Source organism: Saccostrea cucullata, unplaced genomic scaffold (genome assembly GCF_032062105.1).
Source record: "Saccostrea cucullata isolate Sc308-1 unplaced genomic scaffold, CSIRO_AGI_Scuc_v1 ctg99, whole genome shotgun sequence".
NCBI classification, from domain to species: domain Eukaryota; kingdom Metazoa; phylum Mollusca; class Bivalvia; order Ostreida; family Ostreidae; genus Saccostrea; species Saccostrea cuccullata.
The window spans coordinates 366,731-393,967 of NW_026939269.1; the positions used below are offsets into that span (position 1 = coordinate 366,731).

At 32.2% G+C, this 27,237-nt stretch overlaps 1 protein-coding gene across 1 annotated transcript; it reads right to left on the reverse strand.

Annotated features, from left to right (window-relative positions):
- Positions 1-16,646: 16,646 nt before the first annotated feature.
- On the reverse strand, positions 16,647-20,155 carry LOC134252691 (ETS homologous factor-like). Its single transcript, XM_062735187.1, has 8 exons — positions 19,997-20,155; positions 19,722-19,887; positions 19,206-19,598; positions 18,941-19,099; positions 18,587-18,796; positions 18,286-18,481; positions 17,888-18,006; positions 16,647-17,401 (listed from the first exon to the last, which is right to left on the reverse strand). Exons 1-7 carry the CDS (start codon positions 20,114-20,116, stop codon positions 17,898-17,900), a joined length of 1,353 nt encoding a protein of 450 aa, XP_062591171.1. The 5' UTR covers positions 20,117-20,155; the 3' UTR covers positions 16,647-17,401; positions 17,888-17,897.
- Between the last annotated feature and the right edge of the window lie 7,082 nt (positions 20,156-27,237).

The following is a 27,237-nucleotide window of genomic DNA, read 5'->3' on the forward strand; positions in this document are numbered from 1 at the left end:
CTAGAAAAAGACGTTTAATATGCTAACCAGCTGCTGAGAGCCATAAATATCATATGCAGGTGACAAGCCTATATTGCTACATAAGTAAGAGAAATACTAATTTATCAAAGAGCTCTGTCGTTAGGTTACAATAACATATTTTTTCCTGGTAAAATATCCAAATATGAAGCAGAAGTGTCAGGCATGTAATTTTTTAATTTAACATACAAATATATTTTATAAGTATTTCAGCACAGACAGAACACAAACCTCATTAAATTTTCAGTAAATAATTTATTTAGAGACTATCAGTATAATGGCTGAAATATCGAACGATAAAAAACAAGCAATTGAGGTACAACAGTTGCGAGGGCACACTAGTTGTAACATCACTTAAATAAAGGCTGCTAATATGCATGTAGCTATAGTGACGTTAGGCATGTTGTACATGTCAAAATTGTATCTTTACCAATTATGTAAATTATTTATGTTGTGTACAATTGACTGAAAATTAATGCTTTTGGGAAGATTAACTTCAGTTAATTAAACGTAAAAATCATCGTAATTAATTGCATTTTCCTTATCTGATGAGATGTGGTTTTTCATCTGTTATTTGAAAAGGCTTTATCATGCGTATCCTCTGAGATATTATAAGTAAGGTTAAAGGGTCTCTAAATGCCATTTTCTAAATATCGTTTATTTTTACATATTGTCATGTCACTTGCCACTCCGTTAATTCCTTACAATGTGTGTTATGAATCAGGAGTAACAAAAGATCATTAGAAGAATGTCCATCATATTTACACTGACTTCCTCTTTATTCAGAGGGATAATGAGGAAAGTTGCGTAGAATGTTGCAACACAATCCCTTAATTAACAATGGGGATTTCCAGAACAAGACTCCAGTGAGCTTAAAATACAAACAAGTAAAGTTTGCTTGATTTTTCTTGTTTTTATTTTGACATATTTTGAAAAGACAAATCAGAGGTGAATATTTTTTAGCAAATATTTCCTGCTACAAGCTTATGCATGAACTCTTTTTAATGCATTATTTCACATTATTTTTAAACTATTCTTTTTTTCTTCTTTCTTGAATGTTTCGTTTTAATGAATATGCTTAATATATGGTAATCTTGTTATTAAAAGAGTTTGTCAGTATATAATCATACTGTTGGCAAAAATATTAAACAATATCAACTGTTAAGAATGGATATTTCGAATTTCGTAAAATAAGCAATTAAAAATAGTGACAAATTCCGTATGAAACAATTATTTTCTGTTTTGTATGATATTGTATAAAACTTAAATTAAATGTATAGATTTAATAAATCATATCCGAAAATAGAAGAGAATGCCTAACAAAATACGGACAGCATACTTCAGTTTACTGGATAACCTTAACATTGAAACATTATCAATATCTAAGAGAATTAAAATACATATGCTGAACAATATGATAGTTCCATAAAAATGATTCTGATCATAAGCATGTGATTTATCATTGAAAGAGTATTGCAAAATTCTCATTTACACTGTAAGTGAACCGCAAATTATTACGTTTTCGATTGGACTTCATTTACTAAACAACTTTTATTTCACTAATGATTATAAATATAATAAAAATAATTAATTACATGTAGTTTGTTAGTGGATACAAGAAAGCCAAAAAACTGATTGTATCTTCAGTTGATTGCTGTTCTGCAAGGTCCTATTTCAAGTTGACAGTTACATGTACTTGTAATGAATATGAAATATAAAGCTAGAAGTAGTATTTCATTCAGCTAATTATACTTTAATCTCGGAATACAAAATATAAAATAAGAATTTGCTTATTAACAGAAGGATATAACTGAAAAAGAAATTAAAATTTTGAATACAATGTTTATAAACCGTATAATTGGCTCATTATACGTAGGTGGATATATTGGTGCAAATTGAAGGTGCGAATTTCTCTCTCTCTCTCTCTCTCTCTCTCTCTCTCTCTCTCTCTCTCTCTCTCTCTCTCTCTCTCATAAAACTAAGTTTCAAATAAATGCATTTCATTTGCAACTTTTTTTGCTGTGCAGTGTCATCACAATTCTATCGCCATCGAAAGCAAGTGGAGCAGTCTAATATGCAACATACTGTTCTTGTACTTCTAGGAGACATGTTCCAGAGAGTGTTACTGACAGATGTTAATAATGTGTACCGTTTTATTAAATACTTTTTTTCTAATTTTAGATATTATTTTCAAATAACATCTATGATAAAATGTCAATCTCCCCTAAAATGTAAAGTCCCACCTTATTAATAATCGTTCCCTCTTGTGGCAAAAAATTAAAGAATCAAACAAATGTCATAATCTCTTAAATTTTAAAATCTCCTTCTGGGTAATGTTATAAAGACAAAAATAAACATTCCAAAGTTTTTTTTCATTCTATTAAATCAAAAAAAAAAAAGATTTAATCTCGTTAGTGTTACCGATACAAAAAAAATAATTGATGTAACTTATGTGCAAATAGGAAACAAATCATTCAGGCGGAGGTATGCAAAATTCATAACATTGAAGAAATATTTAAATTTCATTAAACTGAAATGTAAAAATAATGAAAAGTGACAGTTCTCAAAAGTCCATTAAAACACTACAAATGATGACCAAAGACAACGGACCAACACCGACCTTAGAAAACAGAAATGGATCAGCTACCATGGAAGAGTAAGCATACCCTGGCAACAGGTCACACCCGCCATTTGCTCCTTATCGTAATTGGACAATAGAAAAAAATCGTTTTCAATCCATTGTAAATATAATGGCATAATTTGTATGAAAGAGTCATACAAGGTTTGACCTTACGACAAATAATATATATTTAGATTTTTTTCGACGTTGGAATTTGCAAAATGTTAACCTCAAATGAAGCTCCAAACACTAATAAAAATGTTTTTTGGCTTGGAGAAAAATATATCATATAAATTTGTGTATATTGGGACAATTTAGTTAATTTTCAGCAAAGGGTACCTGCCTTATTTTCACAGAAAAAATGTTCAAAGACAATGTACTGTTCGTGAGAAGAAATCACTCTTGTTTAAGGAAAATAAATGGAAAAATGGGTTCATTTACTTATTACTGGTCAAATATAATGCTATGAATATTTCATTCTATTACAAATTGTTTTATTAACTATAAATAACCATTTTTCTATCTTACTTCAAAGGACTCTAACTGCATAAAACTTCCTTATAAATAGAACTCTTTAGAATGCAGTGTTTAGAGCTCCCTTACCGGTAATCAAAACTGATGATGTCTGTGTATCATTAACTTATTCATCATTAGTCTGATACATTTTAGAAATTGTTCTTGTGTACAATTTACTCTAGCGTATCGATTCAAATGGGAGACATAAACTCAATGTGCAGTTGATAACGGTATATTGGTACTTAAATAAGGAAAGTTGATGATGGAAAAGTTGAAGTTTTCATATTTGCCACAAACTCTAGTTTTCAGTTTGCCATCAATGTCTTTCTTTTGAAAAACTTCAAAATATTATGAAACAACTAGTTAACACCTTATCATTTTTTTTTCATTTTGAGTTTAGCTGGTATATCGAATCTGCATAGGAATGAAAGTGAGTATTGTGAATTGATAAAACAAATTCGATGTATCTTTCTGTCGAATTTTTTCTTGTCATGTAGAGAATTTTGACAAAGACATGGTGTGCAAAGCAAAGAGTTCCAATTCCTGCCGCGACTAACCTAAGTCGATAAAAATGGGCAGCGACTGTTCCTTCTCCATGCCCCCGGCAAATGAAGTGAAAGTTGGGGGTCCTTCGGATGAGACCTTTAAAAACCGAGTTCCCGTGTTACGGCAGGTGTTGGCAGGATATAGCTGCATAACTGTAGCTCTCCGAAAAAATATACATCGACAGATTGGTCTTTCAGTATATCTTTTTCGGAGAGCTACAGTGCTGCAGTTAGGGAGGATAAAGATCCCTTACTGCTCAATGGCCCTGAGCGCAGAGTAAAGGTCAAAATTTGAAGCACTTCGATGGTATATGGTGGCGTCTCTACATGAGTGAACATTCTCGAATGGGACGAAAACAAAATACAATCAATCAATCTAGTTTTTATAATTAATTGGTTGTGTTGTATAAAGTGGTCAAATATCGTTTTGATGCTAATTAATTCCGGAATTATTTTAAATTTAACAAAAATTAATACATTTGAGTTTTTAAGTTTTGACACAACTGGTTTTTCTATGTGTTAATGTACAGTGCTCTTGAAGTTTCTCATTCATGGCTCTAAGTATTTTCTTAAAGATGACAGAAAGAAACCAGGTAAAAGATCCAGCAATGCAACTCTGTAAGGATTTTTATAATAATCTAAAATAAAAATTCACAAATATGATAACATTTTAATTAGTGAACAAAAAAAAACCAACATGAGATGGATATTGCTTTGCATTTTTAATATAGAATTTTTATAATACAAAATGATAAATTCTTATTCTTGAATAGTTAATGAACAAAACACACCTATATTCTATTTCTATTTACAACAAAATGATATATATGTATATTTTTTTGGTCATTGACTTCTCATATAATATGTGTGTCAATTAAAATGCCGTGTTAAAAAAACTCAAGTAAATAATTACTAGCTGCTGAACACGCGCTGATTTCTTGACTTCCTCTGCATAACACAGATATGTAATCTTTGTAAGAAAAGGCATGCCACAGAAATAAACTTTCCTAAAATAGGAAAAATTACGATAAAAAGTATCCAATCGGATTTTGGATTTATTATGCTTGTCAGCTATGTTTGTTTGTCTTGTGTTTACAAAATAATTATTAAAGACATGAAATCGATTTTTAGGCGTAGCCTTGAAAAGCTTTAAAAACGATTTTCTATTAATCATGTTTGCATTTTTTCAAAGATGCGCTGATATTTTCAAGGTTATAAACAAACCTTTGCGATGCAAATAAGGCACTATGTATGTCTAACAAATACAAATATCTTCAAAATGCACTTTGTATAATAAAACTTATGCCCTGGTGCCAAATTTTTATCATTACACATGGTCTAACCGTCTAACATGTTTATAAAACATGTACTTGTAATGCAGATCTTATAGGACTTTAAAAGCTGTAACGACATACTTGAAACCCTCTGTTCCACTTCAATCAACTTGTCTTGTTGCAGTGTTGTATTTTTAGAGCCACATGGGTGGACTTATTTCTTCCGGGTACTAGGATAAGGTAAAGTCCCCGTGCAGCAATCAGCCAATGAGATTTAACAATTAAATAAACATTTACACTACTTATTTCAAGCGGTCCTATATTTTGCTTAGTTGGGGTGCCAATTTCGAATATCATCCGAACATCTGATCATGAACACTCAGTGCATTTAATTCGAGGTGCCATTGTAGGGGATTTTCTTCTGTGAAATAAAGAGTAACGTGAACCAATGGCGGTTAAACGTTAAATGTTGAATTTCATGAATGGTTCATTTTTAAATATCAGAATTCAAGTTTTAAGATTACATTTCGAATTATGCATTTATTTCCCTGTTCTTGACGATTTATTAATTTACACTAAACAATCGCTATATATATTTTATTTCCTATAGTTACTTGATTTTTGAAAAATTGTCTGATGTAAGCAAAAAAATGTAATAAATAACATGCACTTGAAAGCATGATAAATGATTGACCATAACTAAGTGGATGTATGTAAACATTTTCAAAAAGATTTATTTTGCCTAGATTTTTTCACGAAATGAATTTAAAATTTAGTTTTAATTTTCCCCCTGTTTTAATCATGACTTGATATGGTATGAAAGCTTTGTCAGCCAACTCAACATATAACGATGTCGGCACCATGCCGTCAACTTAACGCAGCCCAATTACCAACCTATCAATGGCCACACATAGTTAAGGTGTAAAAACAAGATAATTGTCAAAACTCCTAAAAATAAGAGTTTGCACGGCACCAAAAGTTGTGTTTTTAAAAATTCATTTACACATCAGACAATGAAACAGGGACGGATGACAATGATAAGTATGTTAATGGATGTATGAAGTGCGTCGCCAAGGAAAAGCAGTATTACCTCTTGAAACACTTCTCTTGATTGTCTCTTTCGTTCTCTAGTAGATGCTTTATTTTCTAAAAGCTGCTAAAGCAGAAACGATGCACACAAGACGTGTACACTGCTTTGCAAGCAATACGCCCACTTCATTTATAAACCTTCTCTCGCGCTACTTAACAGATTCGTAGAGGGACCGAGCTACCCTAAATTTTGATACAACTGGCCAAGATTTATGAAATGTACTTTACTTAGTGAATCTTCTATGTTAATATAATTTGTTTCCGTCATGAAGCACTTTAAAAGAAAAGAAAATGTTTATTAATCTTGTGCTAATTAGCTCTGTTGTATACTTCAGCCATACTATTAACACGTATGAAAAGTTAATTGTAATGCAGCATTTTTGCAAATTATTTTCTGAAACTGGTAGAAAATGTCTCATCTTGCTAATGCAGCAATGTAATACAGTGTGCAACACCATAATAACTTATACCGAATAAAGGCACTTAAAACACTATTTCTTATATATGACATAATACAAAATTATATGTATGTACTTAAAACACTATTTCTTATATATGACATACTACAAAATTATATGTATTTTCCCGTCAGGCAATAATTAATTTGTTCACAAATAAACAGTACACAATCATATTCAGAGATATTTTTGATGAACAACTGAAATAAGGAACGTTAATCACTCAAAAGTCCATAAGAACAACACAAATAGAGAATACAGCGAACACAGCTTTCTGAAAATATCAGTAGTGGAGTAGGGTGCAATGGAAAAGTAAGCTTCCCCTATCACCGGTCACGTCGTTGCGTGTTCCTTGTCAGGATCGGGCGAATGAGAAAATTGGCCATAAAAACTACATGTAGTATGAACAACTTCAATCAAGTTCGACCTAAATACTTCTTTTAATTTCCTGAAAAGGTCATTGCATTGGCCATAGAACTTGCGAAAAGGTAACATTAAAAAACTGTTGATTTCCTTGTTTCATCGACTTTTTTGTCAATAGCTTGCAAAGTCTCGTTTAAGAAATTGTTTGATGTACAGCATGCTCTTGCTTATCGAATCAACTGGGGGGAAAAAATCCCACACGTAGGTGATTACTATAGGGAAGGTGACGAAAGCAAAGTTGAAGTCGTCAAAATCATAATAAAGACTTGATGTTCGGTTATCATCAACGCCTTTTTTCTGGTAAATTATCCAAACATTTTCTGGTAAATTATCCAAAATGAGGCAGATGTGTCACACTCTGAGGTATTTTTCATTTCAAGTATACTGCAATACGAAAGGTTTACATATTAATAGAAGTGACTTTTTTTCATTTAATGATACGTCGTCGAAATATATATATGTCGAGATCAAGGCCACATCAAGTATTTTCTGCTCCCCATGTATAACTTTTCATATTTATCTTTTCAAATGCTAGGATTTCAATAATAGGATCTTTGCAATTGAAATTTACCAATAGATTTAATTCAACATGAAAAACAAAAACTATGAACGACACAGATTGTGTTCGTTTGATTTGATAGCTCTAATTAAGATTTTAAGCATTAGAGGATCATTTGCGTCGTATATCCTCTCTCCAAGAGCAACTTTTTACAAAGATCTGGTTACTCAAATCATCTCCGTTGAATTTTTTCAGTAATAACCTTATATTTTGAATTTTGATCAGTTGTCTTCTGTGAAAGTGCTAATAGATTTCGGAAATCAGTTTTATCCTTGCTCCATTAGAGGTTAAAATGTCTATTTTTGATCTGAAAACTGGGTACCTGAATTTATTTTAGAATTTCACGTAGGAGCCGACTTGTGGTCAAAACGAATTTTTTCAGAACTTGGTAGAAGCCAACTCATCTTTTAAAATATGATTGTTTGTAGTCTTGTAGATGTTCAACAGAGCTTTGAAATTTCGATTTTCACCTTTTTGACGATTAGAGGTACAAAATAAACGTCGTTTTTTTTTATATACAAAAACGTTGTGTCCTGAACTTCTTTTACGTTTTTATTTCACAGTACACAATAAATATTTTGAAATATGATTAAGTTTAATTTGAATTTCAACCTTGGGACGACTGGAGGTCCGCCCCCAAATCTAGTTTCTGATATGAAGTTCAAGAGTTTTAATTTCATTGTTGGTCCAAATGGGTCTGCAAAAAAAATCATATAGATTTTGGATTTCCGATTTTCGCCACACAGAGATTAGGGGTTGAAAACCTTGTTTTTTTTGCGGGGGGGGGGGGGGGGTATAAAAATTTCTCTTAACTTGTTATATGTAATGTATCCCATGTACCAATATTTTAGTTTGGGCGAATAAACCAAACTGGTTACCAAAACATAAAGGTTAATTCATCAAGAGGCAAACACTTAAAGTAGACAGTGCACTCTAGTGACAACATCTATGTAAAATTTATAGGGTTATTGAAGTATGTGCATATATGCAACATTATTATCAAGTTTGCCTAAACAAATGAACTTGAAAGCTTGTCCATTTCTAATACCGATCTTTTTAAACAAGAATGACGGAAATGGAAATGTCTGCTCTGGAATATTTAAAAAATGTAGAAATATAAAAAAAAAACTGTGTGTCTAGTCTCGGAGGCAGAAATTGTCATAAAATATTGTCGGTATTTCACGTAAAATTCATTTTGTAGCGTCTTGTCGGAGACACTTCGTCTCATCGTTCAAAATTCCTGAGAGACTATTCATTTCATTTTTTTAAAATTTTCCATAGCAGTACAATTCACTGAATCATTCAATATGATACTGTTACTATAAATTTTATCATAATTTTATCACTAAACTGCTTTTGTATGTAGTGATTATTCCACTTTTTTTAACCTACTAATGCCTCTGAAGTAGTGAAATGTCCATTCTTCGTTCGAGTGTCTGTAATAGATAAACTTTATTTTAAAATCAATTTCACTAATATATACATGTATATGTAAGTTTTATTATCGAGATTTCACTTTCAAAGAAGAATGTTGCTAAAAAAACCTGCAAGAGTCAACTCATATTTATTTATACTTATTGAAATCAAGAATTTATTAAATTTTAACTTATTAAAGAAGACAATATATTTAAATTTTTCTAATTTTGCATGGTTACGTAATCATATCAAGTTACAACATGATTAAAACAAAACAAATTGACCATTTAGCAAGGGAAAAATACCTTTTACTGATATTTTTGCTCAGATCCGTTCCTAGATTTGAAGTTTTCAAACCTAATAAGAATGATATTACTTTCAGTCGCTTTAGAACATTTCTTTTGTCTTTTAGTTGTTTAAATATTATACAAACTTTTTTTAATTCAATTATTGGTAGAAATGTGAAGAAAAAGAATTTGTTTAATTATATTTTTCCATACGCCGCTTTTCCGCCTTATAGTCCTTGTTAGTTTTCATACTCAATTTACCATTTCTATTTAAAGTTGTAAAATTATGAGAAGGAAAGAAAAAAAGATCTTTTAAATCCTTAACATCGAAATATATACGACATTTAAGCAAATACTCTTTGGATATAATTATCATTAGGTCAGAACCAGACAAGCATCCTGCAATGGCTTTTTTAAATATTCGACCATATCAATTTAATCACAGGGAAGTATAAAACTCTTTAGTTAAGCTTTCTTTGTCGGAAGATTTGTAACCTCTCTGACCTATCAAGCAGACAGTTATGACAGACTGCCAATAAAAAATGCAGATTGTGCATCAAATTAGATAAAAAAAACTACCTCAATATCAGACGATTTTAAAGAAAAGTCCTGAATAAGTCGTCATGGTCTCCTTATAATAAATCAATTGCTTCAAAATTGTTATTGTAAGTGGTAGACCATCAACTAAGAATAAGATATGTAATTTCTCATTCGAGTTGATACGTTACCTAGTGATTTTATGAAGGGAAAATTAAAGGGAAAATTACAACTTGCACAAGACTGTTAATAATTTTCCAAGTTTCCTATAATTTTTGATTAAATACAAGTACAAATGTTAGTGTCAAAGTTAAAGAATGTGCACTGAGAATATCAAAATGGGTTTTACGCTTCTAGATTTACAATTTTCTCTCGTGATAAATACATGTTAATTATAAACAGCCCTGTTACATAATACGTTCAGCCTTGAAGCAATACGAGCTGAATTTTTGAGAAATTTACTTTGCTAAAAAATGTTAATTAGATAGATGAAGAAGGATGTGGATATAACGAACTGTATTCAATATCAAAGTCCATAAAACAATACAAAATAGAAGCAGAGCAAACACGAACCTCCAAAACATCAGAGGTGGGATCAGGTGCCATGGAGGAGTGAGCATCCCCTGCTGACCGGTCACACCCGCCGTGTGCTCCTGGGCCTTGTCATGATCGTGAAATAACGGAAAAATCCGTCGTCAATTCAGTGTATTAATAATGGACTAACAATTAGTATGAAAAACCCCAGTCAGCATTTGACTCAATGATTATTGTATTTGCTGACAAGGTCATCGTATCGACCATAGAACTTACAAAATGATGACTTTAAACGAAAATGCTGATATTCTTGTTTCATCAACTTGCTTGTCAATAATTTACCTCGTTTTAGAAATTGTCCGTACGTAGAAAATACTCTTGCGCATCGAATCAACTGAGATTATTAGTTACATAGTCTTTTAGTGACAGGGTATGTATATTTACCCCACCTCTGTCGATTTTTCCGTGAAATCCTAGCTTACGATTGGTTGAAGCGTGATGAAGCATTTAGCAGAGAAAACCATTTATAAACTACAGATAAAACGTAAATTTTTCATCGGTGGGGTAAATTCGTTACATAGTCTTTTAGTGACAGGGTATGGGATGATACCTGGTGAGTAAATTTCATACCTGACTCGGCTCCGCCTCGCAAGGTATGAAATTTACTAACCAGGTATCATCCCATACCGTATGCAGGTGATAAAGATATATTGCTGCATAAGAAAGGGAAGTTGACGATAGAAAAGTTTATGTCATCACGTTTATCATATAGCTTGGTTGTTAGATTACCATTAACGTCTTTTTCAAGTAAAATATCCAAGTATGAAACAGATGTGCCAGACTCTATGGTATCTTTTATCTCAAGCTCACCAGGATATATCGTATGGACGTAGGAATGGAAATTACCATTGTTAATTGACAATACGTCATCGATATATCTAAATGTCGAGTTGAAGGCCACAGTTAGTGTTTTCTTCTTATCACGCATAAAATTTTGCACAAATTCTGCTTCATATGAATATGAAAATAGTGCTGCTAATAACGGAACGCAATTGATACTCATGGGAATTCCAATAGATTGTTGGAATACTTGGTCTCCAAAAACCACGTAGATATTTTTTGCATGTAACCTTAATCTTAACCAAATTCTCGTTCTTAGTAAACATTTTGGAAATGCTGTGGTCGTTAAAAGGATCTTCTTAGCAAATATATTGGTTGTGTCGTATTTTGACGGATGTATTTCATAGTCATTGTTATGTTTACTTTTTATCTACTTTTTATACTCAATTTGACAATCCCGACTATCTTGTCAATAGACAGGGTTCATAGTGGCTGTGACCGGTCGTCAAGGGGTTTTTAGTCTTTATAGGCACCTGATCCGACCTATAGAAATACCCAGGGTCCCTGTTCTATACCCTATTCATAGATTTGCATTATTTATAGATTTGTTTATATCAAGCACTGTTCGTTATGCATTAAAAGAAAAATAAGAAATTACCTTTTAGTCAAGAGAAAGAATTCTTTTTTAATATATATATGCTATCATATAAGAATTATATTTTGGACCGGATGACAATCATATGATTTTTTTTTCAGACGAATCCCCAAAATAGTTTTTTTTTCGATCCAAATACCAAAATCAACAGTTAATAAACCGATTGTTGGGTTATTGTCATATAAGAACAAATATTAATACATGTCTTCTTTTTGTCAAGTATTCCGTTGAGATTTCTACAAACAATTATAAGGGTTAACCTCTGAAAAAATTCACGTGATATGGTCATGTTTTGATAAAAAAGAATATTCTATCATTCAGGTGCATTTAAAAAATAATAAGGTGGTTTAAAAATGTTTTTAAAGCTATATTTAAAAAAACGAAAAAAAACTTAATGATCACTACCGTTTCCGTCGATTGAGCCGGCATGCAAACTTTAAAAATACCAGTCAATAGCTATAGGGTACTAAGAAAGAGCTTCGTTCCACTCTCAATAAGAATAAGTGCACTTTAGTTTGTCATTTGGAAACTTTTTGGCAGTGAGTGTCACTGAACAATTCGTTGTTGTTTAAAATAAATCTGACAAGAATTACATTTGGACTAATAATTTTATTGCTAGTATATATATTTGCCCTGCTTTAAACAAATAAAACTAGTACATGTGCGTTGTGTTAAACTGATAGTGACAATAATCGTTGTATTTTTAGGATGTGTATTTTTTATCTGATTAATCACTCAATGATAAACAGTTATCTGTTTCATCAATTCCACATTTTTCCTCTTGAACCACTGGGCTAATTTCTACCTTAGTTGCGTAAAATTTGGTCATAATAAAGTGATGGAGAATCAATCTCAAATTAAAAGGTCCAGATATCTTCGAGAGGGAAGGAATTGAAGACAGACTGGAAATAGGGATAGGTTTTCATAAACAGGCACTTAAGAACCATTGTAAAGATGTATATTAAGTATTCATTTCTTTTTGTGATAGATGAAGTTTTCTTAAAGCAGAGGCTGTGATAAGGACTTGGCCACAGAGTGGATCCAGAGTCTGACATCAAAAATACTACAAGGCCAAAAATTTATTGTACTAGTATAATTTATGTATTCACAATATAAATATATAAATTCAAGGGAATGAAAACCATGTTCCTTCGAGCGGAGATGACAATGGGTGTTAATTTTAAGGGTGAAAAAGAAATGTGAAATAAAATTTATTGAAAATATATGACTAACCTCAAGGTCACATCTGTTTCATATTTGGATAATTTACTTGAAAAAGACGTTAATGATAAGAGTTAATGCTAATCTCTATGATAAACTATATGATAAACGTGATGACTTTTCAATCGTCAACTTCCCTTACTCATGCAGCAATATACCTTCATCACCTGCAAACGGAGTGTATATTTCTCAGTTGATTTGATACACAAGAGCATCCTCAACGTATGAACAATTTCTAAAACGAGGTAAATTAGTCACGACCAAGTTGACGAAACATGAATATGAGCAGTCCTGTTTCGAGTCATAATTTCGTAAGTTCTATGGTCGATAAAATGACTTTGTCAACAAATACAATTTATCATTGAGGCAAATGCTAACTAACGTTTTTCATACTCATTGTTAGTCCAATATTTACACACTGAGTTGACGACGGATTTTTTTCTCTCGTTATTCTTCGATCATGACAAGGAACACACGGCGGGTGTGACCAGTCGGCAGAAGATGCTCACTCCTCCATGGCACCTGATCCCACCTCTGATGTTTTGGAGGTCCGTCTTTGCTGTGATCCTATTTTGTATTATTTTACGGATATTTCCGCTTGAATACTGTTCGTTATCTCTATATATTTCATTTCAAGGCTATAAATTATCGAACTTTTTTTTTGCAGGATTGCGGGAAGTGTAGGTTCATGTAATTGGCATGTTAATTTTGAATTCATTAGGTGAGGTAGCTAAAAAAAATACATGATAGTTAAATAGTTACATGTATATTGTTGTTTGTAAAAGGTTTACAAAAGGTGAAATTCATATAATTTATGGGGCTACTTGTACTTGATTTAACAATTCAGCATGAAAGGGAAATAGCTCTTTGAAAGTATTATTAAGAAAATGTTGGGACAAATCTTTATTAACAAATATCCTTGTAAATAAATGTATGAAACCTGTTTGAATTTATTTGTGCATGATTTATGTTATTTGATCTGATAATATCTAAACAAACAATGATAATCGATATCTTTAAGTGTGAATTGTTTTTTAATGATTACTCGATTAAGGTTTTATTTTTAAATTACCTACTTTTTGGTTGGCATTATCTGAAAATCAAGATGCATCAACTGACAAAGTTTGACTATTCTAAGCCAAATAGTACCCAAGATACTTAGTGTGCATTTGATGCCTCTAGTCGTAGATTTAACACAGCTCGCGTGAAATATCTTGTTCTATTTCCTTTGAGATCGCCGCTATTTTCACAGTCCGTAGCTTACAGTAATATGGGATTATTTATTTAAGATTTACATACACGCACTAATTATTTCTCTTTAAATTGAGAATTTTTTTCTTTTTTTCTTTGATAATAATCTCATTTATCTTGTTTTTATTCAGAAAGTATCTTTAATCATTTTTGGACATAATTGTGATTAGGAAGTTAACTTTATAAAAATCGTATCTTAAATAAAAATATTTCATTTCTTCAGTTTTATGATAAAAGATATTGTAAGCATAGAGTCACTATGATTTCTTGTCATATTTCTGAAACTACAGTCAATGGAAATCATCAAAGGATTGTTTACTGCTGTTATCATTCTGATGTAATTTATAAGTTATTTTCCCCAATTTACATAAACATGTATACAGATATACGTATCTCCTTGCTTCTGTTGGTACTATAATTCAGCTCTTAATTGCTTTAATGTACATTTATTTTACGTGGGTTGGGAAGGGGTAGATCTAGTAAATAAAATGGAGAAAGTGAGAGGGGGAAAAGGAGTGTGTTTTTTCCCAAAAATACTATTATATAATATATTTAGATGTCAAAATCTTAATATCTCTTCATAATTATACATGCATCAATTACCCATTGTTCACTGAATTGCTACATTCTAAAATGTAATCATTCTGGAGTACATGTTGGTTACCTTTTTGTCCTTCATATGTATAGAGTTTTAAAAATGGGACAAAATCTTGATTAAATTATTCAGAACTATCTGTATTCGGTTTTTGTTTTAAATATAAAGAGTATTTCAAAGAGAGAGTCTTTAAGTTTTCATTAAATCAAAAAGTAAACATGATCTCTGCATTATTGCGAAATTTCACGTATTTATATCAAAATTCATGATCATCATTTGCATAAGATCCAAAAGACACATACAGTGTATGATTAACTATGTTTAACTATATAGCTGGATTGAATGTTAAACTTTTTAAGCTTAGGAAAGAAAGCATTTAGAGATGGTTTACAAATGAAATATTTTTTATGATCCTTTTGTACTTCATATAAGAAGTGCAAATAATTTTTTTTTCAAATGTAATTAGAGTTTTTTGTAAGTACAGGGTGTTTCACAATATATGTCACACATCTAAAGACAGCTAGATAAATAACAACAAAAGTTACATATACATTTTATATATCATTTTAATCAGCAGATATTCAAAATTATTTTTTTGAATAGGAAGTATTCAACATTCTCCATTTCAGTTACTATGGCAACAAATTCTAAAATGTTACTCTCCACGTGTTTTCCTAACATTGTCCTAAATAACTTAAGAGATTCAGACTCAGAAATTTCTGACCACTGTTTTGTAAGTTTCACAGGATATTTGAGACATTTCTAGTTTTATATCTGGCTTTTAGAACCCCAAAAGCGCATATCTATTTAATTTTAAGAACTACCGGTATGTGTTGGTGTCCACTTCTTTAAACCTTCCTTTCAATCAATCTTGCAAAATTTAACCGATTCTGAAAGTCAGTTGACTTTAAAGCTAAAATCTTGTATGCAGACACACTCAATTCATACTAGAGTTTTCTAAATAAACTTGATAATACATTTTCCATTATTGTTACAATCAATTTCCCTAAACTCATATCTTACTTTCGTTAGGTTTTCTCAATGATTGATTCACTTTGATATTGTTTTCTCTTCTTGACTTTTTAGGGAGTGTGTGTGTGTAGGGGGGGGGGGGGGGGGTTGGTGGTGTCAGGATTTAACTGTCGTTCATCTTTACATTATAATTTTGTCAAATCTCCAATTATTCTTAATATATGAAAACTAGACATTAATTTCTTGTCTGGATATTTTCCATCATCAATCCCATATTTAAGATATTGTTCTAATAATAAAAGTTTACATTTTTGCTGCAAGTATTACGCCATTTTTAGAAAAGTTGATATCATGACGACACTGATTGTATAATTAGTTACTTCATTGATATATATTATAATTTTCATGATATTTTGCAACATAATAATTTTAGATCAATATGCTTACCTATAGTGTTTTGGTATTTTTGGTATCATGCTCGATATTCAGATTATACCCATTTAGATGTGTGACATATATTATGAAACACCCTGTACATGAACATTATAATTCCCATTAAAGATAATCTCAGCAACTAGAAGGTTTTGTCACCTTAAACAATTTTTTTCTTTTCTTTGTGTTCTATTGCTAGTACACATATATAAATATGATAATTCTATAAAAGACATATAGTCTATATCGTAACCTCTGGGATTTTATTGCCTTGAATTGTTAATTAATTACGCTAAAGAGAAATGTCGGGCTACTGAATAACGTTATTCTTTTATGCAATGTATAGTAATAGTAATGAGTTACCTTTCTTTGGTCGCCAGAAAGAAAACGCTAATTACACTATATTAAGTTTCACTTTTTTATTACAAATGTACAAAAATAGATTTCAACAATCAATACATAAAAGTCAAATTAAATAAATAAATTACAATAATAAATTAATCATTAACTGTAGCACATGGTGGGACTTTTTTGTGGATATAATAACGAGCTCATTAACTCGCTACCTGCTGAGGATCAGTTTCCTCATCATTTTTTATTTTTGGATTTTGCTTGAAATGTCACATAATAATTATAGAGATCATAAGAGTAATTTCTTCTGTAATTTAAACAGTAAGTTGTATCAGAGAATGGATTTGACAAAGAGTTGTATCTAAACATACAAGTTGATATATGAATTCTTCCAATAGCTGCCTTTGCGTGTTGTATTTTTGGCTCTCATGAGTCGATATATACTAACATATACAGTGAAAATCTTTTGTTTGGTTAATGATATGATTCACATTTTGAGATGAACACATGTACAACAATAACTTTGGAGTCATATCAGCACTGGGGTTTTTCGTTTCTACCACGTATAGGATTTTTCGTAGTTCCTCTGCGCTTGCGCGACATAACTCATCACGGTTTCAGGTATGGCGCATGCCTCTTCACCTCGGCTCAAGGGCGATAGCGTGGTGTAGACACTGAGAGTGCCTTTTGTCAGTTCTTTGCACCAGCTTACATTATTCAGTCTTTCCAACCATGAGAGTTGGGTCCAAACTTATAGACCAAACGTCTGCCATCTACGCGATCGAGGATCCCGCGCTTGTAGTAATATCTGTTGATGGAAAGATAAAAAACATTAGTAAAGCAATTCTTCTCAACATACGTATGTAAATATAATCTTTATTTAATTTAAATTCAATATTTATTATATTAATTTTATTTTTAATTTCAATTATTTTTAAATGATTTTAACAAAAAAATGTTAGTGGTGAAATTAAAAGAAATAAAAATAAAAGGAGAATTAGTTTATGAAAAATAAAAGAAATATAAATATTGTGAGAAAAAATAATTTGTGTAAGCTTAGCAGAAAAAAGAAGTGAATATTATTCAAACAGAGGAAAAACAACAGTCTGAATGAGGAAATATAATCTAAAACAGGAGAAAACTAATATAAAAGACACTGCATGCAAGAGGAAAGAAAAACTGGCAGTCATTAGAAGTCACTGGAAGAGAAGAGAAACACAAAAGACAAAGTGACGAAAGCAGTTTCAAGCAAGTAGCTGTTAGTGCGCAAACAACGAACATAAAAATTATTAACCTAAGCATGTCTACAGGTCTTTCCACCCGTGAGCCTTTTGCCCGAAACGGAAGCATAATTTCTTTGGAAATTTGCCGTTTTTGGGTACGTCTGCAAAATAGCCTGCTGATCTGCAAAACCTGTCGATCAAAAATGAGGATTAAGTTTCTTTTTCACAAAACATTCTTGGATCTCTAGTGCGCAATGAAATGGGAGTTTTCTCTTTCTCAATTCTTATACAAGATCATGCAAAACGATACAAAGGACATGAATTTACACAACATTTTACTGTTACCAAAACCCATGCATTCATAAGAATCTAAATCCCAGCTTTAACCATGCCTACTTTACATGTATAGATGCTGGACAAATGAAAACGACACCCATGGAACAAAAAACATATCTTGGTATATATTTACCTCATTGCGCGGCTCAGTTTCTCGTATGTCATGCTCGTGTTGTTCTTTTTTCTTCCCCACATTTGGGCAACTGCCTCCGACTGCACGAACCGGAACACCCCGGTTTCTTTATCTTCCCAGCGAAGCAGGGTAGGGTTGAAGGCGGAATCTTTCAGTAAATCACGGATGAATTCCCATAAATGATTTCCTTTTGAAGCTGCATGAGGAAAAAATACAATATTACACGTGGAAATAAATTTTACACTTGAAATTTTGAAAATAGCAGGTTTTTTTTTAGAAATTGATGAATTTTGGTGCTTACATTGCCCAACTTTTCGTCCTCTGTTGCATTTCTTTTTCTCGCCCTCTTGTTCATGTTCAATGATGCCGCTGTCATTAGAGACACTGGATGAGTTTCTTTTCCTGCTGGCGGGTTTCTTTTTGGACGGGCCTGAGATCTCAGTCATTTCTTCATCTGAGAACACACTCAGGGACATGTCGTTCTGACCTTGATCACTGCCGATTTCTGAATCTAAACAAGGAAACTCATTTCAGAAAAATGACAATCAGGTCTATAATGACAAGGACACTTGAAAACTTTTCCTGATCACTTCACTTTTGTACAGCTTTCAAATACCTATTGACATGTAAGTGTTTTGTCTATGTTTTTCCTTACCTCCGCTGATGTAGCCAGGGTCGGTCCAGTTAGGACAGGGCGTGTCGGACGGGAACAGTGACGGATCATCGTCAATATCGTACCATTCACCACCAATATTGACTTTGGAGGTACCTTCGGTGGTGTCAAACACGGTCATTAGGTTGTTGTCTAACATTTCTAAAACAAATACAAGAGTGATTCAACCGTTGTAAAACTGTCTCATTGTTTTTATTTCGTACAAAATTGATGACATGTTTGATGTTTTGGACAGAATGAAACTTACTGCTTGTTGACTCATCACCGATGTCCATACAGTCTTCCGGTGAGGTGGTGGAGAGGAGAGCTTTGACGAGATCTGCAAATTGGGTGGAGGTTTCTGGGTTAGCTTCACTTTGCTGTGGGGTAATAAACTGGGCTTCGTTTACCAGTCTTCTGAACATTTCATAAAACTGCTGCCCATACTCTGGGTCGCGTTCAATGAATTTGCTAAGAGTCATTTCACAGAGTTCTTTTCCTGTTACAGAATTGAATTGCTCTCCACGTAGTTTTGCAACATCGAGATTCCTGGCCTCCGCAACGTAGTATAACCAATCCAGTACTTCTAGCGTGCTCCAGTTCTGCGGATGCTTTTGCGTCCAGCTCGTCATGTCCATATTTTCTGAGCATGTTGCTGTATCTAGAAGATAATGCGTATTTTCAATAAACTATTCACAAAGCTACTTCTCTAACTGCTGTTTAAAACTTAAGTTGGTTGAATGCATTAGAGTGCCAGATGAGCTAGCGTGTCAGTGGGACTTACCTTGTCTGAGAATGATGTCTGAGAAAGAGGCTCGGCTTACAGTCGTTGGGATCGATTCGAATGGGGTTGTAGGTTCGCTGACTAGTTCGCTTTTAATGTCCATGTTGTCGTTAGAGTAGAATGAGATTTCTGACTCCGTTAAATCGTGTGGAAAGGTGTCGGGTAACTGTCCAAGAAAGATGGAGAGTTTTTATTTCTATAATTAACAATTTTATTATTTTTTTTCAATTCAAAGAATTTCCCATTTTAAAATCTATAAGCAGAACAATACTTACAGCTTGTGTAGGACAGGACATTTCAATAATATCGTCTGCTGACAAAACTGTAATGTGTTCAATATCGTCAAATGCGGATCTGAAATGAAAATATTCCAAGTTCTCCATCAGACTATCCATGGTAGAGCACAAAATGAAGTTTCTGTATAATTCTAACAAGTGTGGTCCTCAACTATGAATAAGATTATGTATGTGCTGTCTGGTCGAGGTGCCAGATATTTTGTAATTAGTCCTTCTTATTAGATCACACCTTATATGTGTACCCCGAACCCTTGATGCACCGGTCATCATTAATAACCAATAAGGATCAAGCACCCCGAAAGACGGTGGGCAGGGCCTACATCGTCAACAAATATCGTCACAATTTTTGCCGTCAAAATACATGCTTACATGTGTTCTACCACCCCGGGGAATTTATGAAGCTCAAATATCAATATTGTAAATTCGAGTTGGAGCAAAATTGCTTATGGCCATAACTGTGGAATTGTACCGTAGATATCGTGTTCCACCCATAACTGGAGGTATGATGGATGTTTTGACAGCCATATTCTACCCATAATTTGGAAACCAAATCTGAAAATCTACAAATCCTATATGCCCTTACATAATTTTAGAAAATACCCCGGAGACTTAATGTGCACTTTATGTATTTTTAAGTCTATAATAGTGTAATACTACATGGAAAGTACAATTTTATAGGTAATATCTGCGTAACTTTTTGTGATACGGGTGGGAAAAATAAAAATGTCATGTATATCTTCTTAATTTATCAACTATAACTGAATGTGACACCAAGGATGTTTAAAAAATACTGCAATATTATGAAGGTAACATCTTGTTTACAATGATACAAAATATAATCAACCACGAATTGATGCATTGCAATAGAACCTTGCGATATGCACAACGAAATGAATAAAAATCCAGAAATAAATGTCGTTTTTATTTTAAAATCAAAAATGAATTCCAGTTCACCTGCACTTGTAATTGAGTAATAGGACCAGAAAAATTAGTCTCACCTGAATCAAATTAAAATTTAATCAAATCCTTGTAAAATATCAGATGCAGAAATCCAATAGCACTTGCACATGCACACACAAAACTTCAGTGCCACATTTGTTGCAAATTAAAATTTCTCTTATTATTTATTTTCGATGTGTTTAACTCCACATCTTATTTAGTTATATGTGTATTCGCTTTACTTGGTGTAGATAAATAATACTAAGTCACGTGGTCTATCATTGATCGCCAAGTTCTCTCTTTATAAAACTCTATGGTTATATTCACTGTGGAAAGCAGGGGAATCACCGAATACAGCGGAGTGTTCGCGGATTGGCTAGCTGCGATGTGACGCTCTAATGCGACTTGGAGTAACAAAATTTAGGTCATTTGTAAAGAGTTAACGTTGTGTGTAGTGTGTGAATATACAGTATTGTCTAGTGTAGTCGGTCGGGCCTGTCATCTGATCTACTGCACGACGATCGTAAACCTCGCGACAGATAGCTGTAAAATCAGATTAAAGCATATATTTATGTATGTTAGGTATTGCACAGTGAAGATTGGTTAAGAACCTAAAGGAGATTTTGTCGTGCAGTTGCGTTAATCGATACACTTCTTTTTTTCCTCTGTAGTAAGGTTGAAGGGAAAATCAATAAGAATATATACATTTCGTTATTGTCGTAAATGGTGACAAATATGTTTCTATGGTTATGGAAATCTCAAAGGTTTAGATATTTTTCAGAGAAGAAATTTTCACAAGTTTACAGAAAATAGTTTTATATACAATTTGTGATGCTTTGAATTAAATGAAAAATTAAGAATTATATACATGTACTAGACAATCCTAATAACATTGTTTCGTTTTCCATGAATAAATCGTTATGTAACAACTGAAGATAAATTTAATTGATAATCCTGACCGATTTGGATGGTAACCTGGTCAGGTATTTTAAATGACCTTTCGGCTTTTCCAGGTAAACCGCGGATTGGAATACCCGAGAACTGACCAAGGTCAAAGGCTATAAAAATAGATTTTGTAAGACTTATTTAGGGAAACACCTTTGAGTTTTAGAGGATTTGTTTACGGGTAGTTCTGTATTTTCTGTAAGCTTATATTACAAACTTATATTAGTTAATGCTAGTTTACTGCGCAAAGAATTTTCTTCATTCACATTTGACTAAATTGAGCAGAAAAGTTAGATAAGTTTATTTACAGCTTTTTCTTTACATTGCAAGTCGCAGATTCAATATTTACAACAAATTTGCACATTTCTTGAATCAAAATAGATTCTATTATATCATATATCTGATTCAGATAATGTAGTTTCGTTTAATTTTTTTTATTCATTTATTTTTTAACCTCTCTTTTTTTAAATAAAATGTTATTACTAGTTTTTACTTCGGCTACATGTTTTGTCCGTTATTTACAAAAATTGGGGGATATTGATATGTAGAAATTGTTTTCTTTTTTAAGTGGCGAGGACCTTGACTTAGTTAAGCTTTTGTGTTAAAAAATCGCATCGAACGTGCAAACATAACTACATGTAAGTAAAATTGAAAAAAAAGTGATCTTTTTTTATTCTCCAATTAACACAAACATATTTTGCCAAATATTTTGGCGGGTAATGGTAGGTTCTTTTTTATTATTATTTGGCGGGTAATGGTAGGTACTTTAAATGTGGGAATTCCAGCACCCTGGATCGACAATCAAGTTTGTTTTTTCATTGCGTTGAACAACAATGTCAACACGGAATTTAAATCGGGGTACGGTGGCGGTCTCTAACGTGAAGGCTCAAGACATTTGTCAAGTTAAACTGTCCGATACCTTGCAAAATGATTAGGTATACTAGTAACAACTAAACAAAACGTGACAAATTTAATGAACCTTGGGCTTCGGAAGTGTTTTATTAATCTCAAATCTTTATTGGCAGCGCTCAAATGAGGCTGAAATTTATTTTCCAGGTTTTGAAAAGAGATTCTTTTATTTCAATGTGCTATAAGTTTACATTTTTTGTCAGTTATACACAAAAAAGTTACCCAACTGAAGAGAACAATTAATTATTAATATGTAAAAAAAATATACACTCCCTTTTAAAATTATTCAATTTTAGTTATATGTTTGTTAGCTTTAAAAATAAAAAAATATAGTTTCTTTTTACTTTGGAAATCGCGTTGTGCAGAAGGGCGTGTACATGTACATATCACATATCATGTACATATCATTGCTTTAGGTGAATGTGTGTATTGCTTTTCCCCCCACGGGCATTGTTTGTACTGTTTAAAAGTGATTAGAGAGTGATCTTAGCCAAAAAAGATAAAGTATATATTCCTAATATTGATTTTAAAATTTCCTGCAGTTATGCATTTCAAGGGCGGTATTTTTTATTTTTTTTTTTTTTTTGTTTTGTTTTGTCAAGTTCAGTAACAACAAACAGTAGTAGTACAGTGTACAACAAAGATTAACTGATACTGAGATAAGCTTCATACGTTGAATAAAAAAAACAAAGCAAAAACAATACGAAATTAAAACAAATGTTTACATAAAAGAGGCTGAACGTGCAAATATTTTTTATCATGCACTTGTACTGTTACCCCCTCATTCTAGATAAGTCAACTAGATAAAGTTTTCCCAAATATCTGTGTTGCGGTGCATGGTTGTATGCAACACACGGCATTTATGTGTACTCTTTTTCTTGATATCCAAACCATTTGCATAATGCAACATTTGATAAGGTAGACTTGCTTCTGCATTTACATGTACGTATCTCAATCGTATGTTTAATCAAATACTAAACTTTCAAGGACTTTTTTAACTTTGCCAATTTCAAATCGATTTTTTTTTTCTCGGTATAAAGTGCAGGGTGACTATTTGTGTTTGAGAGTGCACATTTTTTAAGCTTATGTAAACCATTTATCAATGAAATCCAAATTACATGGTATAATTTAGTTTCGGTCTTTTTCGCATCCTAACAATCTAATCCGAGGAAATCATATCAGCTATAGCTGGTTTATTTATATTACAATATAAGTGTGTATAAACGTCTCAATGTTACTTATTGTTTTCAATGTCAAGTAAAATTTTTCGAAGAAAAATACACTGTAAAAAAGCCGCATATTTATAAAGATTTTATTGTTCTTCTTCATTGCAAAACTTATGAAGTGCACACAACATGAATATAAATAACAAGGAAATTAAATACATGCAAAACAAGTCCATGCTTTGTATGTTCGTTGCATTAAACAAACTCAGTTTAATTTTTTGCGCCAAAGATTCTTTTAATGTATTTATATTTTTTCTTATTTCTGAGACAATTGCTTCTGCTTCCGTATTTTACTTCAAAACTGATTGGCAACCCTATCAGTTGATTAGAATATAGTCAAAAATATATACTGTCACGGTCTTTTTCATCTTGTACGTTTGGAACCAAATGTACTCTGCATATTTTATTTCACACCTTTCCAATCCCCACTGACACTTTTCAGGAGAGGTTAACACTTCCATCATGTATCACACAGGAGTACGTCCGAGGGCGTACATCTAGACCTACCCGGCCCCTGTTGTAAATAGAATGGAATGATTATTAATGGGTCGGAACCTTTTTCTTTCGGTATTACACAAGAGAACGACTAGTTGTAATCAGGTATCGTGATTAATAGCTTCATCGTTAGCGGCTTACTTATATCCTTTTTTTCATCTTTTGATTTCAGTAATACCCGCACTTAGTCTGTTACACATGTTTCGTACCTCCGAATGACCTCATCAAATTAAGTGTTCAATTAGAGACCAGCTATCAAATAAATAACTTTATCACACGGTAATATTTAAAATGATAAATTTCGTAAAATGTAATGCAAAATTATAGACTCCAGGTCGAACAAGGAAAATATAAAGTATTTGGTTTTGAATGGTATTTGTTGAAGGAAATAATTCTTAATTGCATATCAATAAATTAACGCAATGTATATTTTTTTTCGATTTTCCCATCGAGCTACATGTATTATGAGATGCAATTTACAGAAATATTATGTACTAATTCATTTTAATGAAATTAGAAATTTGCTATCCTCAAATATTTTTGGGATTTTATTTACGTTGGGTTTTTTTTTAAAGTTCAGTATAATTTTTATAATGAATCAACCTTCTAAAAAAAATAGAAAATTACAGTAATCTTTCAGGATTCAGAATATTTTGTCATACGACCCATGATTCATCTCCTCGAGATTTGTTTTGAAATAATTAAATTTTGTTTTAAATTCTGTGTTTATTTAAGACTGAAGTCTTTCATCCCAGATTTAGAAATAAGAACCAACAGATTTGGTTATGAAGAACACAACGAAGTGATTTTGTGGTTTATTTGTGGTTTATTTCTATCATTATAAGTACATTATCTTCCGCCCAAAATTCGAAGAATGATGTCCTTGACGGTGAAATATCGTTGAGAAATATATATTATACGATAATTATAAATACATATTTTTTCATAGCACATTATAGAGTTACATTTATTAGAAGATACTAACACTAATAAAAACACTATATTTCTATTTTATTATTTTTTGCTATTACATGTACAGGCTGTAGTTTTGTATACAAATATACAATCTGGAATATTTATTTACTATATGTTTAATATACAATATGTACCTACGTGACTGCAGCTTTTTTTTAAAATAATGGGGTGGATGTCAAGATTAGAGTTCTTAATGCAAAAAAAAAAATATATAATTTTATGAAAACTTTCATTCTAATCTGCCGCAAAACGATCTTCAGCGACATTCCAATTCGTGCAGCCACTTCTGGGTAAGTGTGTAGTTAATTATTAGCCTTCATTGCTCTGTCGGGGAGCTTTGATTTACAAGAGAGAAATTAATGACTCCATCGCCTTCTTACAAATGTGCAGATATTTACACCTTTGATACACGCGCCTTAACATGCACACGCACCCGACCATCGACTAGACCCCTAGTAAGGTTACGCAAAATTTACACGTAACCGTCGGCTTATCAGAGCCTATCATAGCTTTATCCCTCGTCATAAGAATATCGGCGTCAAATATTATTACAATTCCTACCCCCCCCCCCCCCGTTTCTAGGTGTTGTCTCACTGGATCTAGCCAGAAATCTTTTTATCTTTAAGGGGATACAACAAAATCAACAAAGCATTTGAACCCTTTTGCCCGGGCTGATAAAATAGTTTCCCACAAGTGGTCCATCTGAAATGGGGTTATGAATCTTCAGAAATCCTGTATGACATTTGCCTAATATATGTGCCTTATCTTTTTTGTATAAATATTACAAAATTAAAATTGTTTTAAAAGACTGTGTGATCATTTGAGGGTAATTGTTAGGAAATATTCTAATAGAACTTTGAAAAAAAAGCAAGTGAGATTATCAAAGTTACAAGCATCCTGTACAGTCCTGTATTTGTTTTCTACAGCAGAGTAGTTTTCCAACATGGTTTAAAATCACAGGCACTTGACGTTTTTAACCTTTCTTTTCATAATTAAAAATATATGAAACTCAATTTTAATTTTCGTTCATTTTTTTTTTGTCGATGCCGAGGTTGTGTCTGTATAGAGAAAATTACATGTGTACGTAGTAATACATGTATATCAGATAATACTTAAAGATTGAATTACGAATCCTTTTTGATTCTTATAAAAATATACATCACTGTTTTCTAATCGAATATTTATATTCGAGCAGTTTATATGTTCTCTTGTAAAATACCAATATTTTATTAATCCAAATATTGTAAATAAAACGTTAAGATGATTTTTTTGTTTCATTTACAGTATCTGCTTTAGATGTGTTCTTTTTTACTTAGATTGAATATTATTCTGTGGTTCCCATTATTTTTGGCTAAATGTACTGTATGTTAAATCAATTATGAATCCTACAATAACGTCTGTGTCACTCTCTCCTGTTCTGAAGACTTTACATTGATTTCCAGACAAAAGTTCAAAACAGTTTTTGACCGCAGAGCCCAAGAGCACTAGACCCCATTTTTAATAGACAAAAATTGCACCGAGTGACACTTTTATCATTCGATTTAATGTTAGGTCAAAGATTATATTTATATCAAAGTCATTGTTTTAAATCATAAAACAATCATACTGTTTATTTGCAAATGATCACTACAGAAGATGATTCACTGATTTAGTCTTTGGTATTTACAGACATAATGCCAGTCAACAGACATGATAGAATTGAAAACAGCCCAAAACTTTCGCCTCTCACCC